Consider the following 16,030-nt stretch of genomic DNA (forward strand, 5'->3'; position numbering starts at 1 on the left):
CAGAGGAGTTCCCAAGTAACACAAAAGACTTGGACACCACGCGGTGCCGCAACAGCCAGCTTCTATGCCTCTTTCACGCCGGGTTACCTCATGAATAATACAGGGCGTTCCCTTTTCTGATGATGGGTAATGTTAAGCGCTGGCTTGATGTCTCGCGGCATCAACCGTCTGGCGTCAGCCCAAGAGGTCTCAAACTCGTACAGATACTATGTGAAACCATTCCGCTGTCGACGTTTGAAGACAGCTTGATCTGTGAGGTGATGAAGGTAGTAAGGTGCCAAGGCAGAGTAGCAGAGTAGTAGTGTCCGCGGGCCAGGAAAAGAGCCGGTGCAGCCACACCAGTCTCCACTATCCCTGGAGATCCGCTCTTTCCCTGCACCAATTTGACATCGAATTGGCCCGGAGGACGAACCGTGCAGGACACACACCCCGGGGAAAGAAGGACCCTAAGGCAAGGCGAGGTAAAGTAGGTACAGCCTGTTCAGGTATCGGGTGATAATTCACTTTATGTTGGATACCTCCATCAAGGTGCCGTAGCCTCAGTAAGACAAGTATGTTTGCGAGACTTTGCACCTCGCTCCAGGTACTCGAACTTCAAACCGGTACATGGGCGGTCCGTCTCTTTGTCATCGACCGATCTAATGGCCCTGGCCCTCTCTCTCTTTCCTCAACATCCCGTTGCTCCTCTTGGACCTTCGATGTCGAGAAAGGCTTGACATTTTCTCGATCAATCACCTCCTAATCACCCTCCTCAGGAAGCCATCCCCGTCCCAGAGTGTCATATTGCTTCCGAGTCTGCTAGCAAAACATGGCAAGCCGCAAAATGACGGAGATATTGTGGTTTGGAAGGCCTGTCATTTGACGGCGTCCCAATGATGCCGCCTGCTTCCCTGTCCTTATGCCCGAAGTGGAAATCACAGGTCTCTCTGAACCTGGCAAGGTAGTTCTCTGAATGTTTGCTCGCCCTCGTGCCCTCCTACCTAAGCACCCAACGTCACGTACCTGGCCGGTGTTGTTGGCTCTTCCCAGCCAAGGTACGGATGCCTTAGTTCCAATGCTCATGGCACCTACGCTACCAAATGGTAAAAGCCTTGTGGCATCACTCGTGTGCCACCTTCCATACCTTGGTTCATACTTCAAACTGACGTATCTTGTAATCTTGTGTCTAGGCCCCATTCTCTGGACCGAGTCACTGCTTGCACAATGTATATTGATACCCCGAGGAATTGAATAAATGTATTGAACGGTACTACAAGTTTGCTTAGTATCTTAGTGGATGGGGGGATAAGCCGGCGTCCCAATGAGGTAGTTGTCCCAGCTTCAACAAAGTTATGTCCTCTAAGATGTTGAGGATTCCCTCGCTCTGGATGAAGAGACGACGTTGAAGAGACAAGATGGCGAGCACTGCCGCTTGAGTGCGTGAGGTAGTCGGGAACGGTTCCAGATTCAATTGCTGATGCTCGCCGGTGCTGTTTAAGGGCTAGCGCACCGTTACAGGCGTTTCGACCCCAATCGGCCCCTTCCTCCACTGATTCGGGCACTGCAGTTCAATGTCAGTAGGTGAGTGGCCCCGGCCTTGACTCTTCGAGGTCCCGGGCCCGTCAACCAAGGCCCACCAAAGCGGAAAGTTCCTAATTGACGAGTGCGTGATTGCGTGAGGTGTTGCATTTCCAAAGTTTCCTCTTTTCACGTCCACATTCGGCGAGAACAAGTGAGAAACCGCACGCCCCACCGTCTCATTCCATTCCATTACCGGGGTTTAATACCTGAGGTACGGAGTAAGGTAAGGTATCCATCCGTAAGGTACCTTGCATTGCCTGCCACTGTGTAGTTCACCATACGCGCTATTCTTAGTTCTCTCTGTCTGCCACTTCCGCTGCATAGCGTTGCGGCGTTGCGGCGTTGCGGCGTTGCCTGGCTCTTTCTCAATTCTCTCTGCTTACCTTACCCTACCTCGCCTTCCTTACCCGTAACGCATCCACTCCGACTTGACGGGAAGTTGAGGCCCTGGGACGGGATCAGCTACACTAACAAGAGTCCTTGCACAAAGCACACGCCCGTACACACAAAGCTGTATCAACTGCATCTCGACGCGTCTTGCCGGCTCCCTCCTTGTCTCACATCCCCGCTCACAGTTGCACTTTTACGGACGAGACTATTCGTAAGAGCACTGCCGCATAAACGAGTTGGTTGGCTTTCTTTGAACCTCAGACCGGGGTCGCTTTTGACGCGTCCTACGATCCCGACCTCTATTGACACTCAATTTTGTCATGGCACCCACCTCAACACCAACTCCATATGACTTTCCGAGACTGAGAGTCTCGGTTCATCTCGAGGTACTTGCTCCCCCTTCCTCTGAGCTAGTCAAACTGGGGTCGAGGACCCCTTATTGCTCTTAGTCTATGCCTACCTGTTCTCTACTACCTGCGCATCTATGAATTGCCATGAGAGTTGCCCGGCTGCAATATCTACATTCGGAATTCCATCTTTCTCACGTGGATCTTTGCCGTTCAACATAGCCTTCTGACATGGCCAATAGGATGACACCAGATTCCTCGCTCAGGATGATCCAGTGCCTGGTAAGCCCCGCCCCAGCATCAACTCGAGGCACTGCTTTCAACCTTGGCTAATCTCGCCTCAGAGTTCTTTGATGTCAAATTCTGCCCCTATCAGCCGTTGGACGCGAGACCCGTCTTCGCCGCCGTCAGCAAGAAACATGTACGTTGCGCTTACGGGTTACTGAGGGAGTTATCTTTGCGTCCTAACCTCTTCTTCAGATAATAGTTTGCCGCCTCACGGCAGCTGCCGATGACTCGAATCCATGCGAGATTATTAGCATAATTCGGGATGATGATGTGCGTTCTCCCCAGTAGCCAAATTACCCACAGCAGCCTCGGCCACTGACTCGAATGAAGACTGAGGCAAGAAATTACTCCTGCACTTGGACAAGAGACGCGGAGACCGGCAGACCGCTATTGTGCTACGGCGGCGAAGACGCCAAGATCAAGGTTTACGACATCATTGAGCAGAAGCTTGTCAATGTGAGTTGAGATACGCCCAGATGATCCCGCGGAAGTTTTGCTCACATCTCACTTAGTGTCTCGTAGGCCACGGCGGGGTGAGTCATGTCGGGAGGATATCACATATTTGAGGCTCTTATTGATGAACCTTTAGGATGTTTGTGACGTGGTCACCTCTCCCATAGACCCCCTAATCATTGCCTCGTGTTCCGATGATACGACAGTCCGGATATGGAGCCTAGATCCCAAACACGAGAAGCAGCCCTGCTTGTGCATTCTTGGAGGCGAAGGTCATTACTGGAACTTGCTGACATTGGTAGGTTTAGCTCGATTGCTGCTTCCCGGACGCAACCCTGAAGCTGACTCTTTCATAGGCGTGGCACGATACGGGCCGATACATTCTTTCCGCTGGCCATGATCAAATAATCAACCTCGTAGGCAATATCCCCATGTGTCACGCCCAAGTTTCATTATTAATAGACCGAACAAACAGTGGACGGTGCCAGACCTTCCGACTGAGCACACCGAACGCCCAGTGGAGGTTCACTATCCTCACTTTTCAACATCAGAGGTTCACAGCAGTCTCGTAGATTGGTCAGTCGTTGCTTGAAAAGCTGCATATTACACGCTTCTAACGCCTCTCAGTGTATCCTTCTATGGCGACTACATCCTTTCTCGAGCCTGCCACGACGATGTGATTGTCTTGTGGAAGATTGAAGGCTTCTCCTCCCAAGACCCGCCCCCTCCGCAATCCATGGCTCCGACTACCATCAACCCGGCCAATCTTACCCGCTCTGCCTTTAGCCCGGGCGTTTCGGCAGAATGTCCAGCTCCCTACACGCGGCTCATCGAGTTCCAGACGCTCGGTTGCGGCCCGCAGTTCTTCATGCGGTTCAAGCTGCACTTCGTTCCCGACCAGCACCCCATTCTGGCCTTCTGCAACGCCAACGGCAAAATCTACTTTTGGGACTTTGAGCAGATTACAGGTTTCCACGACTACGTCAACGCCGTCAAGAAACCCAGGAGAGATGGGGAGGAGGCCATTCCGAAGCCCAGTTGGCTGCCGGCCATCACCCATCGGGCCAACACAAACGGCAAGGCGGCGCCGACGGTCCGAGAGAAGAAGGCGGCCGACAAGGCTCACCGGACGGAGCTCGAGCAGGTTCCCGAGCTGAGGGCCCAGTACAACCAGGAAACGCTGCAGACGTGGGATGGCAAGTTTACCGTCGGCAATCCTCAGGTTCCCCTGAAGCCCCACAAGATTGAGAATTGCGGCGCGTCGACGTTCGTGGGTAGACAGGTCGCTTGGAGCCCTGGAGGTGAATGGTGCGTCGTCGTGGGTAGCTCCAACTTTGCTCTGGTCTTCCAGAGATGGGTACCCAAGAAGGATGCGTGAGTCAAATCGTTAGGAAGGGGGCCGTGAAAGCAATGTCGGGTACCTTTTAGAGTAGTCCATCGAATCGTACCAATCTTTGATACTCTCGACTAGCTTAGTTTTCCGCATCAGAATAATATCGGCCAGCGCTTCTAGCTAGCTGTACGATACTCTCTGAACGCAAGTGACGAAAAGACGGGCAACACAGGCCCCTCGTCCTCCTCAACGGGCGCCATCAGCCTCTGAATCAAAGCATCAAGTTTCCCGCCGTGCTCCGCCATCTTCTGAAAGCTGCTCCGCGCATTATTCCTCTCCGCCTCGCGCCGCACCCTCGCCTCCGCCATCTGCTGGACCCCTTCGTCGTCGTCGTCGTCGTCGTCGTGCGTGTACGCCGGGATGAGCAGGTCGCCAATATACAGCGACACCATCCCGCGTACCCGCCACAGCTCGGCGCTGTGCGAAAACGGCCGGTCCTCGAGCAGGTCGTTCATGCGGCCCGCCACCTCGCGCAGCATGTCGAGCGTCTTGAGCCGGATCTGGTCCCTCGCCTGCCGCAGCCGCGTGTCCCGTCCGTTGACCTGCTCAGACCGGGCATGGAAATCCGAGCCGTCCATCATGCTGTCACCGCCGCCGCCGCCAAGCAGCGAAGAAGGCTCCTGCCACGACTCGTCCTCCCAATCCTCCGCCTCGCGATTCATCCTCCTCAACGAAGCCGCATGCTGCGCATGCACCTGAAACACCTCATAACTCAACAACGCAGGCCAAAAGTCCACGGCACACACGGCGTGGCGGTGCTTAAAGTTATACGGGAACCGCTGGATCAGATCCCGAAAGTAATCGCGCACGACAGGCGCGTTGGCGAACGGGTACGCCTCGTCGTCCGTCGCCGTGGCGCGGGCGCTGCCGCCCTCGCGCATGAGGATCTCGGCGCCGAGGGCCCAGTAGTTGTTGCGCCGGACGTCGACGGGTTTCCCGTGGACGGTGGACCGCGCGAGGATACCGAACGCGCGTTTTGCGTTGGGGATGTCGCCGGTGTCGAGGAAGTTGTAGATTGCGCGGACGAGGGGACGGAAGGGGGATTTTTCAGAGGCGTATTTTGCTTTTGGGGTGCCGCCGCCGTCCTTTTTCTTGCGGCGGCGCTTTTTGCCTTCGTCGTCTTCTAGATTGTCATTGTCGTCGTCCTCCTCTTCTACCTCGCTGGTCTCGAGTGCTTTTGACGAGGCGGACCGTCCCAGCCGGGCCGGCGGCGCATCGGGGTCTTGCCAGTGGCGGTGCGGAAATTTGTGCTGCGTTCTCGAGGGCAGCTCGTCCGTCTCTGCGAGGCCAGCGAGATGGAGCTGGCGGAGGATGGAAGGGGTATGGCTGAGCGGGTTGATGGAGTCGCTGGGGAGCTGGAACTGGTATCTGTACTCGTTGCCGTCGCTCATTGACATTGCTGAGGCGGACCTCTTGCGGCTGGTGGCTGGCTGGCTCATGGTTGCTGCCGCCGCGTGTGCGCGCACATGCGATGAGGTTTTTGATGATACGGTTGAATTTATATTGGTTTCGTATGTCTTTTGGATATTTTGGTATTGTTATTCAGGTTTCATCTGTGTTGGCAGACTTGAGTGAGGTCGAGGTAATGGTGTAAGTAAGATGAGTATGTGGTGAGAATTCGGTCAAGAGTAAAGTGGGGCTACTGGCTTCATTTACACCGTGTCTACCGGAAGGGTGCCAATTATCAAGTGACGGACGCCGAAGTTTCAACAAGTTGCTTGAAATCATTTCGCACCAATATTCATGAATTCTTTTCTTGTTTGCTTTCAGTTCAAATATCTATCTATGCCTAGACGTGTGAATCAGGGATCAAAGGCAGCCATATCTTTGACCCATCCGCTCTTGGCCCCAGTCCAAGTTCGAGAGGCGTCGCTCCAATGCCTATTGTAATCCAGCCCGGACTCTTCCTAGAGATTCAAATCAAATCCGTCGGTAGAATTGCCATCGCGATGATACTGCACGGCTTCCAATGCCTCTTTATATAAATTAGTCCTGCTTCAAAGCACCGCAGGCTTTGCCCGGTGTTGGACAAGGCGAGTAAGGCCTCAACCAGCCCGTCATTCCCGTCTCGAGACCCGACAGCCGACAAAGTTCATGATGTTACCAACTCCTTGTAATGAACCTCATAGCCAGGGAACACGTGGAAAAGACACTCTCACGACAGCTGCCTTTGTCTGCGCAACAACCCACATGGGAAAAAAAGCAACATCTCGATGTATCTTTGGTCATCAGTCGCCTAATGTACATTATCTAGAATTGGCAAGGGTCTTCTGCAGCAAGAAGCATCCGCTTACGAAGACTTGCGCTCAAAGTAGGTCCACTGGCCCTCAACAGGCTTCTCCTCAAGGTCCTCCCACCTGATTATTGTCAGTTAGCAAAGGTCGGGGAGAAAGGAATTGGAAAGGCGGGAAAACGTACACCTTGGCCTGTGTCATCACATCCACGAGCTTCAGCTCGCTCTCGGCAACCTGGATAACCTCCTCAATGAGGCCAGCTCCGATCTTGGTCTCCAACTCAGAAACCCTACAGAAACCACACGTCAGTATAAGCCCCCCTACCCCCTTGCCAGCAAAACCCATCTTAAATGTGGCCCTGCCCCGGGGAAAAGAACAAAACGTACTGGTCGGCCGTCAATTGCGGCTCCGCCTCCCACTGCACCTTGGCAATATCGTTCAGGTCCTTGCGGTCAGCAAGAAGCTGGTGATCCTTCCGCTCGGCCTCGGTACGCGGGCCCTCCAGGGTTCCGCCCTCGTCCTTCTCGCCATCCCACTCCTCGAGGCGCACGTCGCCCTCCTCGTGCTGCGTCGCGACGACAAACGTCCGGCCGCCGAGCCTCACCGTCCGCGCGCCGCTGCCGTCGACGCGGCCGCTGACGAGGCGGAACTGTTCGGGCTTCTCCTTGACAATCGCCTCGGCACGCTTCTCCCACTCGAGGTAACCCGGCGGTACCGTCGCTTCGACGAGGCCGAGACGGTGCTTCGTGATGGCTTCGACCGATTGGCGGTAGAGGGAGGACTCGGGGACCGTCTGGAGCTTCTCGAGGGTGGTACCGTATAGGTAGAGCAGCGTCGATCGCGGGCTGTTGTGCGTCCAGAGGCCGGTGAGGCCAGTCGGGGTGCCGGCTTCGAGGTAGCGAGCAGGCTTGACGCCCGCGAGGAGGCGAAGTGTTCTCCGCATGGTTGCGATATCAATTGGCTCGAATTGGAGATCGCGGGTGTTCGGTGAATTGAGCTATGGAGCGCAAGGTCGGCCAGCTATTCTGGGTGATGCAGTGTTGCTTGGATTTCATTGACCAGTAGAGTTCATTACATAAGTCAGCACTTCCGAGTCACGTGACTCTAATCTGTCATTCAGACACTCTCGGAAGCGCAGGCAATTCTGTGTCGCTTTCAATTATCATTTATTCAATCGAGTGCATGTATTTGACAACCTCAAAGACCTCGGCTGCATTCTGTGTTTTACTTGGGATTTGAGTGCCGTATTTGAAGGCACTCTTGGAGTCAAACATCGCCGTTGGCATGACGCTCCACTGGTGATGCACTACTGATAGAATGGCCAATAAAGAGACTCTTCTCACACAGAAGTACAGATAGGTAGGCGTGCAGGCTGGCACCGGATTGAGGAAATGGACAAGCTATCTGAATTTAATGCCAAGTCGTTCTACCCAGTCACAACTGCTGGTAGACGTTCGGAGTTCGTCAAACGTGAAAACAACTCTATATTCAGAAGTCGTAATATCAACCTTGAACGGACGCGATCAGGACGCTCTCACACCCTGGTATGAGGGTTTCAGACGTCGATAACGAATCGAAGTAGTCCCTAAAGCCACACATGGCTGAAATAGAAACAAGCCGTCTCTCAACGATACATGGTGCGCAACACACGCGGCCTCAGCCATGGCGGCTGCAACAAAAGCAATCGGGCTTCCCCCGACCTCCAGGTACACCAAACCGTGGGATGCTGACTGCTCGGCAGACGTCAACCAAATCTAAGTATGATGAAGCTGCTAGCACTGCAGAGGCGGTGGCGATCAAGAAAATAGGCGCTCACTTCCAGCCGCTTAAGAGGCGTTCTCACGGCTCTTGCGGTAGCTGGCCTGCAGCGAAAGGGCGTCAGCACGGATCGGTCTTCGTTATACTTCGTAGTTCGAGGCGCGACTAACCTCCTGCTCAACCTGCAGGCCATCGACAACCGGGGCAAGCTCGCTCAAGATCTCGTAGGCCTTCTTGTGGTACTCGATCTGAGCAGCAATCAGGTCGGCAAGGTTGCGAAGGGGCTCAGGGGTATCAAGAACCTGTGAAGAGAGTTAGCGATCGCCGTTGTCGTGCTGGAAAAAGTTCAGGTCTACGAACATTCTTCATGACACCAACGGCCTCCTCAGTCTGCGTGACAAAGTCGTCTTCGGCCTTCTCAATCTCCTCCTGGGCCTCAGGGCTCAGCTCCGGAGGCTGGCCCTCGTTGGGAGTGGCACCGGGGCCCATCTTCCAGGTGGTGCCGTGAGCGCGGGCCTTGGCAGCATCGAGAGTCAAGCGGGACTTCTCGACGTTCTGGCGGGCGCGGGTAGCGAACTTGAGGTTGGTGTTCAAGGTGGTGTTCCAGCCGGCAAGGAAGCGGCTCTGGATCTGGGCATCCTGGGCCATGCGGGACTCGCCAACTCGCTCCATAGCCAAGGCATACTTCTCGAGAGCCGTAGCCAAAGGATCCTCGCCGGTTCCGGTATGCTGCTGGTGAAGCACCTGGCTGCTTGACAGACTGGCTCTGGCAATGGCATGGTTGAAGGTCTTGGGCTGGGGCTTCGCCGAAGGGGGAGCGGTCAGGGCTGCCTGGGCCTCGGCCGGGGAGCCAGCGGACGAAAGGAGAGTGACCTTCTCGCTGACGGTGCGACCGAGATCCTGGAAGGTCTCCTTGATGTTGGGCGGGTAGTCGTAGGCCTCGTTCGAGTATTGCGAGCTTCAGTCATCGGTGTTAGTCGTCGATTTTCGACGCGTGGGGCATCTCTGCCAACAACTCACGTCACAGCCAGCATCTTCTGATGCACCTGCTTGAGGGCATCGACGCGCTTCTCGAGATCAATGTAGTCGGGAGGGAGCTGGGTCTGTGGGAGACAAGTAGATTAGCTCTTGCTTCATTAAGCAACTGATAGGTCGGCGCAAAGAAACAAACGTACCTTATCCTCGGCCTGGCCAAGCTGCTCCTTGGTGTACTGGAAGGTACGGGAAGCGAAAGGGGTGATCGAGGACCCAAAGGAGCTGCATTAATGGGATTTCGTCAGCCTGGATACAGCACTCGCGACCGCTGACATGAAGGGCATGCGACAACGCACGTGAAGCTTTTGCCGAGATTCTTGAAATCCATCTTGGCGGTAGTTTGATGTGACAAAGTAGGGTGGAAAAAAGAAAGCGACTCGGTCGCTGCGGGAAAGTCGGCACTGACGATAAATGCCTGTTGAACGGGTTGAGGTGGGTTGTAGATGCGGGAGTTCTGCCTTCGTGCCTGCCTGCGACCTGAAGCAAGATAGACAGGTATCCAGTATGTTAAATTGGCTGCACAGCAACCTCCAGCATGCTGTCACAAGCTACCCAGGGGCAGCTGGCCAGGTGGATCAGTCAAGCAGGGAATGGGTGCACACTAGCGCACGTGATTTGTGGGACTTTCTTCGGTACGTACTACCTGCGTCCCTGACAGCTTTGGATGGCATTGTCTCCTCACAGCTGGAGGATGCATCCCTTTCTCAGGAATACCGAGGAGCAGTTCGTCATGCAGATTCCGGTCGGGTTCATGGTCTTTGGTGGAAACCACAGACCTTGCATTCACCCTTCCTTGATCGTAATTTCACGTCTAAGGTAGTAGGTGAACTTCCCATAACATAGTCCCATATGCAAGATGGTGATGTCTAGATAGTCACAGTGGCCCAGCTAAGACTGTTCATTTGTAACAAGCACATAATCAAAGTTGATCTCGCTTTTTATTTCTTTTGAATGCATTTTGCTTTCTATTGAACCCCCCTCCAATCTTGATCTTGCCATGTGGAGCTCCTTCTCAGAGCCACTCCCTTATGTCTTAGTCGGGCGGTTTTGTGTCTGCCCATGATGGTTCAATATAACGACAAACATTCTCATAATCCAGCAGCTTTGGATCGCTCAGCGGGAGATGTGGTGTTGTCCAGAACATGGTCCAGTTGGTATCCTTAAGTTTCCATGTGCCCAAGGATCTCTCGAAATACCACTTATTGACGGGGTTGTCCTGTCGGCTGCGCCAGCAGACACCTTCTGGGAAGCAGCCTCTGACCATGGCGTTGAAAACCACATCTGCAACTCCACCACTTCCTTGTCGGCTTTTGAGAACCGCAAACTTATCCAAGTACGGAACCAGTCGACCAGTCTTATACGCGGTCTCCTCATCCAGTCCGAAAGGCTTCTCCCAGGTAAGGATTGCTCCCCCCTCGTACTCTCCTGCAATGATGATGCCGGCCAGGTTCTCGTTGACGCGCTCTAGGTAGTGCTCAACGTCCAATTCCCGGTTGAAAGAGTCGTTAATGAGATTGACCAGTCGTGGCATATCTATGCAGGTGTCTGTAAGCCTCAAGCGCGGACCGCCTGGCCGAGGCGGCACCCAAGCACTGATCGTGGGATCGGGATACACTGTAAGCGGCATGCCGCGCTTGACCAAAGTTGCCACATGGGTCTCGCCAGATGCCATGTCGCCCTTTTTCCCAGAGCGGACCCGGTCGAGCGGTAGTGATGACGAAAAGACGGGTTTATCCGTCAGTAGGTTGTGGATCAAAGGATTTTGCCGGTTACGTGTCGTGACGCTTGTAAACTGCTGAATCGGCTTGTTTGCTGCAGCAGATGGGGTGCTGATTATGGCAGAAGAAGTCGAGGGTAACATCGCAAGCACCTTCTTTGACAGGTCAAGGTTCCGAGCGTGGAGCTGCCGCACACTCTCGGGGTATTTACCTCGTCGTGCTTCTGACCCTGTCGGGTGTGTGAGGCCATACATGATGCCCTCAAATTCTTGGTCCAAGTTGATGTATCGATGACACGAATCATCATGTGCATCAGATAGAGGTGTGCCTCCAGCTGGGTCTAGGATGATGACCTTCTCGACCGAGGCAACCTTGGCGCCAGGGCTGAGACTGGAGTCAGGCGCTCCAACGGGGCTTTCAGAGGCGTTGAACTGAAGGCCACAAAAGAATTTGGTGAGCGCAATGATGGTTTCGTCAGCGTCCACCACGTCGATGCTCTTCATGTTGTGTGACAAGGTGACTGGAGGAACAACAACAATCGCATTGTCTCGCAGAGCTCGCAACAGAAGGTGCGGGTGCTGAATATAAACGCCGGATGGCATGAAACCCTTTGTTTGCGCCGTCTGTGACTCAGCCTCCGCAATACACTGGTCAAGTAGGATGCTACCCGGCTCGCCAAACGTTTCAATGGCTTGCTGGACTCTCCATGACTGCTCCCGGAGAAGCTTTCGGAACGACACTTGTCCTCCATCGAGGACAATAAGGCTAACGAGACCTAACTTCCTAAGTTGGGTCAGGGTTTTGGCCATTGCACTCAGCATTTCGTCGTCGACATCCTGGGGAAGGCGTATCTTGACAATTGCCAAGTTGATGGGTTCGCCTTCAGGAATGGCACTTTCAGCCTTGAAGTCAGTGCCTTGAATGAATTTCGGCGCCTGATTGATTACTCGAACGGAAGAATAGGTTTGGTCAGGCCCCTCTTGTGACTTGGAGAACTTGCGCTTCTTGGAACCATCCTCGCCGGACTGAGGAGCGTATTTTTGAAGGTAGCCTTTGGCATCACGACGGGTAGCCGAGGCCTCTAAGACGGACACAATGAAGTCCTGCAGCTCATGTCAGCTATTGAAAGAATAATTAAGGCGGACATTCAATAAGTACTCTGTCCTCTGCTCGTTGTCTCTCACGAGCCTGATTGCTGGATGAGTGGCGGACTGCTGATAGGGCACTTTGCAAGGCCTCTTCTTGACGCGTGCCTCCTAACCGTGGGCGGTGATAAAGTCTACAATTGGGCGGACTGCAAGAGTCGAGAGCGAACGGTGCCTGATATGAACTTTGTAAGGCCTGGGCACAACGACTTCAAGCCGTGTTGGATTTGGGGGTTCAAATGCATACCCTTGCAACCAGGTTGCTTGCTTGCTTCAACGCTGGAGACCGCATCTTACCGATAACGGCGAGAAATGTAGGGCATGCCGGAGATGTGCTTCGTTGGCCTACAGTGGCAATATGAAGACCGAATAGAAGGTGATGCGTTCTGTTATTTGAAAATGAGTCCGGATGGGCACAATCCTGTTGTTCCTTCGTAAAGAGTATAAGCAAGAAAGGGAATAACTAGTTTTGAGATAAGTGAAGGCGTCAAAAGAAGCTAGACTCTGTGGCCCAAGTCTCTGGCCGATTAGAGGCAGCGTGGCAGCGTCGTGAGAGGGGGAAAGGTCAAAGCAAATACATCCCTTCAGACAGCCATGCGAATGACTGTCAGGTCGCTTTGGGATCCGTCTGAGCACTGAACCGCTCTCGTAAGAGTGAAGTTGGAATGTCAAAGTCGGAGAGAGTTTAAGAGTCGGTGACGAAGGGAAAGGGACCTTGGCTTAGGCCGGCAGAGAGCACGAACTGCAACCCGCCCTGTTCCCCCGACCGAGAAATTCCCACTTTGTGAGTCAAGGTGACCTACCAAAGGGCGTACTGATAAGACGATAAGATCAGATACGTCTCCATCATGGGGACCGCCATCGGCGACCGTTAAGTATTACCGTAGCACCGAGGCGAGCTGTCGGACAAGAAGACGAGGTAAGAGAAGACAAATCACCAATCGAAAAAAAACCTCAACAATTGGCGCGGTTCATCGACTTCCGCGCACTCCTAATGCAATTGCATGCACGGTGAAAAATTGGCTCAGCATGTGACGAGGGGCAAAAAAGACCTCAGCAGTGGCAGCTTCGCACGACTTACACCAACTACCGCCAACCAACAAAGGTACAGATAGTCTAGTAAGAATCTCACTGCTTGGCAACCCAAGGCACAACTGCCAGGGCGGGAGCAGCCGTAGATGCACACTAATCAGCTGGGCTGCCTTGCTCAACTCCGCGTCAGGTACGCTCCCGACGTCTGAGCTCCGTTGGCGTGGAAAAGGGATCATGAATAGGTGTCTAAAGTTGTAAAGCGGGCTATGCAGTGGAGCAAAGTTGTAAACCCGTTGGTTGATCACTTGTCTTCAACTGCTATTAAGGTGCCGTTGACACTAGGTACCTTACTTGACAACTTGCCTTGCCGTAGTTACTTGTACTATACCGTTTTGTTAACCTCAAGGTGCTCCTATCTATTCACTATGCTAGTCAATCTCTTAGCCCCTGCCATTATAGGTTCCAAGTTGCCGATGAAAGTGCCGCTGTGGCCTCTATGATGAACCGAAGCAACCCCGCTCGGGCAAAGCCGTTGTCGTCACCTCGCCCTTCAAACTCAACTGACCGAGACCCTGAGGGGCTTTTCGGCATGTTCATGCCGCCGCTTACATGTCACCAACTTCATTAAACTTCTCATGAGCTTCATCCTCGAAACAGGCACATTCATCTCTTAACTTCTTGTATTTCACTTGACTTTGATCTGCATAACCATTTTTCTTCTCTCCAAACCTCATTTACTACTAGTCATCATCTTCCAAAACACACTTCACAATGGCTCAGACACTTCTTTGGATCGGCCTCGGCAACATCGGCAGAGTGAGCGTTTCCCGATTTCTGAGTTAAAGACCCTATTTCGATCAAGACATGCAAGCTTACCATAGTACTCAGGGTATGTGTAAAAACATTGCGGAAAAGTCCAAACTTGACAAGCCGCTCCTCATCTACAACCGTACCACCAAGCGAGCCACAGAACTGAGCCAGAGCCTGCCCGCCGTCAAGACGCAGGTCGTCGAGTCGCTCGGGGACGCCATCGCGCAGGCCGACATCATCTTTACGTGTGTCGCCAACGACCAGGCAGTGGAGGAGATCTTCGCAGCCGCAGCCCAGCAGAAACTCGAGGGCAAGGTCTTTGTGGAGTGCTCAACCATTGCTCCCGGTGCCTCAGAGGCGGCTGCGAAGGCGGTGCTGGACAAGGGCGCCGAGTTCATCTGCGCGCCCGTGTTTGGAACGCCTGCCATGGTGGCTGCCGGCAACGCGACCTTGGTGCTTGCCGGGCCCAAGGCCTCGATCGAGAAGATCCGGCCTTATATCGATGCCATGGCGCCTCGTGAGATCAACATGGCCGATGAGCCGTACCACAAGGCGTCGACGTTGAAGGTGCTGGGCAACACCGTCATCTTGGGTATGGTCGAGCAGCTCGCCGAGACGTATGTGGCTGCCGAGAAGAGCGGGCTCGGGACCGGGTACATGAAGCAGTTTGTCGACGCCGTGTTCGGTGGCAGCCCTTACCCTGCGTACTCGGTGCGGATGTTGGAAGGCGACTATTACAAGAGGGAGGAACCGCTCTTCGCTGTTGATTTGGCGAGGAAAGACGCCGGTCACGCGATGGCTATTGCCAAAGCCGCAGGTACACGGCTGCCGAATACTGAAAACGCCGATAGGCATCTACAGATTGTCAAGGAGCACGTAGGGCCGTCTGGCGACATGGCCGGCATCTACGGTGCTGTAAGAAAGGAAGCTGGGCTCAAGTACGAGAATGACTCTTGAGCATGGGCTCCCAATGCTACAAACATAGCTCAAAGCTCATGAGATTAAACGTTAATGCAGAATGACGTAAGATTATAAAAGACATGAGCATATTGATCTTGGCTTAGTTGCATGCCTCTAGACAAATGCTATATTGCAGCTAAACCTCGAGAGAATCTACTGTTAGTGACTTGAGAAGTGAGCAAAAAGGTACCTAGATGGGTACTTTGCCCTGGCATGACAGACTCACAGAGGCGGGAGCTTGGGGGAGACACGGATGACTAAGCACCAGCGACCATCGAGCTGCCGGCTGGTGCTCTGCACCGACAGCTGCACCCACAACTGAAGTTCAGGACCTCCTACCTAGCTCAGCCTTCCCGACGACGACAGAAGCAATCGACGAAGCAGCACGACGACATCAACGCGAAATCCGACCTACCTGTACACACCCCATACCACACCGTCTTCCAAACCGAGCAGCAAAAATGGCGCAAGGGTTCGTTCACCCTCCTCACCGAAAGCATACTCCGACGACCGATGTATTGACATGAGAAACAATAGGTACAGCATCTTCGTCGGCCTCGTCATCGTCGTCGCGATGGGCGCTGGCGCATGGTTCCTGTCTCCCAAGGGCGATACCCAAATGTACGTGTTTCTCTCACTCGAAAGCGAACTATCTCCGCAATCGAAGAACTCCCATCGTCTTCGTCATTGCGACAGAACACACGGCTGACCATCATCTACAGCATCTGGAGATCGTCCCTCCTCCTCGCACTCGCATGCTGCTACCTCATGTGGGCCATCACGTTCCTCGCCCAGCTCCACCCCTTGATCGAACCCAAACGCAGCAACCTCCGAGAGAGTGCCGTGCACCATTAACGACTTGTTCGAGGTGACGGTGAAAGGGCGGGGGAAGAGATGCAACGCGATG

General features: G+C 53.8%; 7 protein-coding genes across 7 annotated transcripts; 3 read left to right on the forward strand and 4 right to left on the reverse strand.

Moving 5' to 3' along the window:
* Positions 1-2,444: 2,444 nt before the first annotated feature.
* Positions 2,445-4,416, forward strand: BDP81DRAFT_390494 (WD repeat domain-containing protein; the record flags this gene model as incomplete). The annotated part of the gene is made up of 10 exons (XM_060587411.1): positions 2,445-2,450; positions 2,540-2,579; positions 2,642-2,718; positions 2,778-2,855; positions 2,916-3,041; positions 3,098-3,118; positions 3,175-3,336; positions 3,395-3,454; positions 3,514-3,614; positions 3,666-4,416. The coding sequence occupies 10 exons, from the start codon at positions 2,445-2,447 to the stop codon at positions 4,414-4,416; spliced, it is 1,422 nt and encodes a 473-aa protein (XP_060449820.1).
* A 131-nt stretch (positions 4,417-4,547) lies between these two features.
* Positions 4,548-5,870, reverse strand: BDP81DRAFT_390495 (uncharacterized protein; the record flags this gene model as incomplete). Its single annotated transcript, XM_060587412.1, has 1 exon — positions 4,548-5,870. The coding sequence occupies one exon, from the start codon at positions 5,868-5,870 to the stop codon at positions 4,548-4,550; it is 1,323 nt and encodes a 440-aa protein (XP_060449821.1).
* Positions 5,871-6,721: 851 nt separating this feature from the next.
* Positions 6,722-7,608, reverse strand: BDP81DRAFT_446153 (ETC complex I subunit conserved region-domain-containing protein; the record flags this gene model as incomplete). The annotated part of the gene is made up of 3 exons (XM_060592032.1): positions 6,722-6,788; positions 6,850-6,954; positions 7,052-7,608. The coding sequence occupies 3 exons, from the start codon at positions 7,606-7,608 to the stop codon at positions 6,722-6,724; spliced, it is 729 nt and encodes a 242-aa protein (XP_060449822.1).
* Positions 7,609-8,389: 781 nt separating this feature from the next.
* Positions 8,390-9,954, reverse strand: BDP81DRAFT_129611 (bin/amphiphysin/Rvs domain for vesicular trafficking). The gene is made up of 5 exons (XM_060581720.1): positions 9,755-9,954; positions 9,599-9,680; positions 9,444-9,526; positions 8,784-9,381; positions 8,390-8,725 (listed from the first exon to the last, which is right to left on the reverse strand). Exons 1-5 carry the CDS (start codon positions 9,784-9,786, stop codon positions 8,564-8,566), a joined length of 957 nt encoding a protein of 318 aa, XP_060449823.1. The 5' UTR covers positions 9,787-9,954; the 3' UTR covers positions 8,390-8,563.
* Positions 9,955-10,491: 537 nt separating this feature from the next.
* Positions 10,492-12,613, reverse strand: BDP81DRAFT_310844 (putative N-acetylglutamate synthase; the record flags this gene model as incomplete). The annotated part of the gene is made up of 3 exons (XM_060583674.1): positions 10,492-12,279; positions 12,335-12,496; positions 12,569-12,613. 3 exons carry the CDS (start codon positions 12,611-12,613, stop codon positions 10,492-10,494), a joined length of 1,995 nt encoding a protein of 664 aa, XP_060449824.1.
* Positions 12,614-14,124: 1,511 nt separating this feature from the next.
* Positions 14,125-15,120, forward strand: BDP81DRAFT_390499 (uncharacterized protein; the record flags this gene model as incomplete). The annotated part of the gene is made up of 2 exons (XM_060587413.1): positions 14,125-14,169; positions 14,242-15,120. 2 exons carry the CDS (start codon positions 14,125-14,127, stop codon positions 15,118-15,120), a joined length of 924 nt encoding a protein of 307 aa, XP_060449825.1.
* Positions 15,121-15,584: 464 nt separating this feature from the next.
* BDP81DRAFT_390500 (ATP synthase subunit H) lies at positions 15,585-15,978 on the forward strand (the record flags this gene model as incomplete). The annotated part of the gene is made up of 3 exons (XM_060587414.1): positions 15,585-15,595; positions 15,661-15,744; positions 15,846-15,978. 3 exons carry the CDS (start codon positions 15,585-15,587, stop codon positions 15,976-15,978), a joined length of 228 nt encoding a protein of 75 aa, XP_060449826.1.
* Positions 15,979-16,030: the final 52 nt, after the last annotated feature.

This window comes from Colletotrichum phormii (assembly GCF_030913505.1).
Source record: "Colletotrichum phormii strain CBS 102054 chromosome Unknown BDP81scaffold_3, whole genome shotgun sequence".
Taxonomy (NCBI): Eukaryota; Fungi; Ascomycota; class Sordariomycetes; order Glomerellales; family Glomerellaceae; genus Colletotrichum; species Colletotrichum phormii.

Excerpts from the sequence above, each read along its gene's own strand:
- BDP81DRAFT_129611 (XM_060581720.1), bottom strand. The coding sequence starts at position 9,786 with ATGGATTTCAAGAATCTCGGCAAAAGCTTCAC. Across the intron at positions 9,681-9,754 it reads AATCTCGGCAAAAGCTTCAC|CTCCTTTGGGTCCTCGATCA; the intron begins GTGCGTTGTCGC and ends CCATTAATGCAG. Across the intron at positions 8,726-8,783 it reads CCGTTGGTGTCATGAAGAAT|GTTCTTGATACCCCTGAGCC; the intron begins GTTCGTAGACCT and ends CTCTCTTCACAG.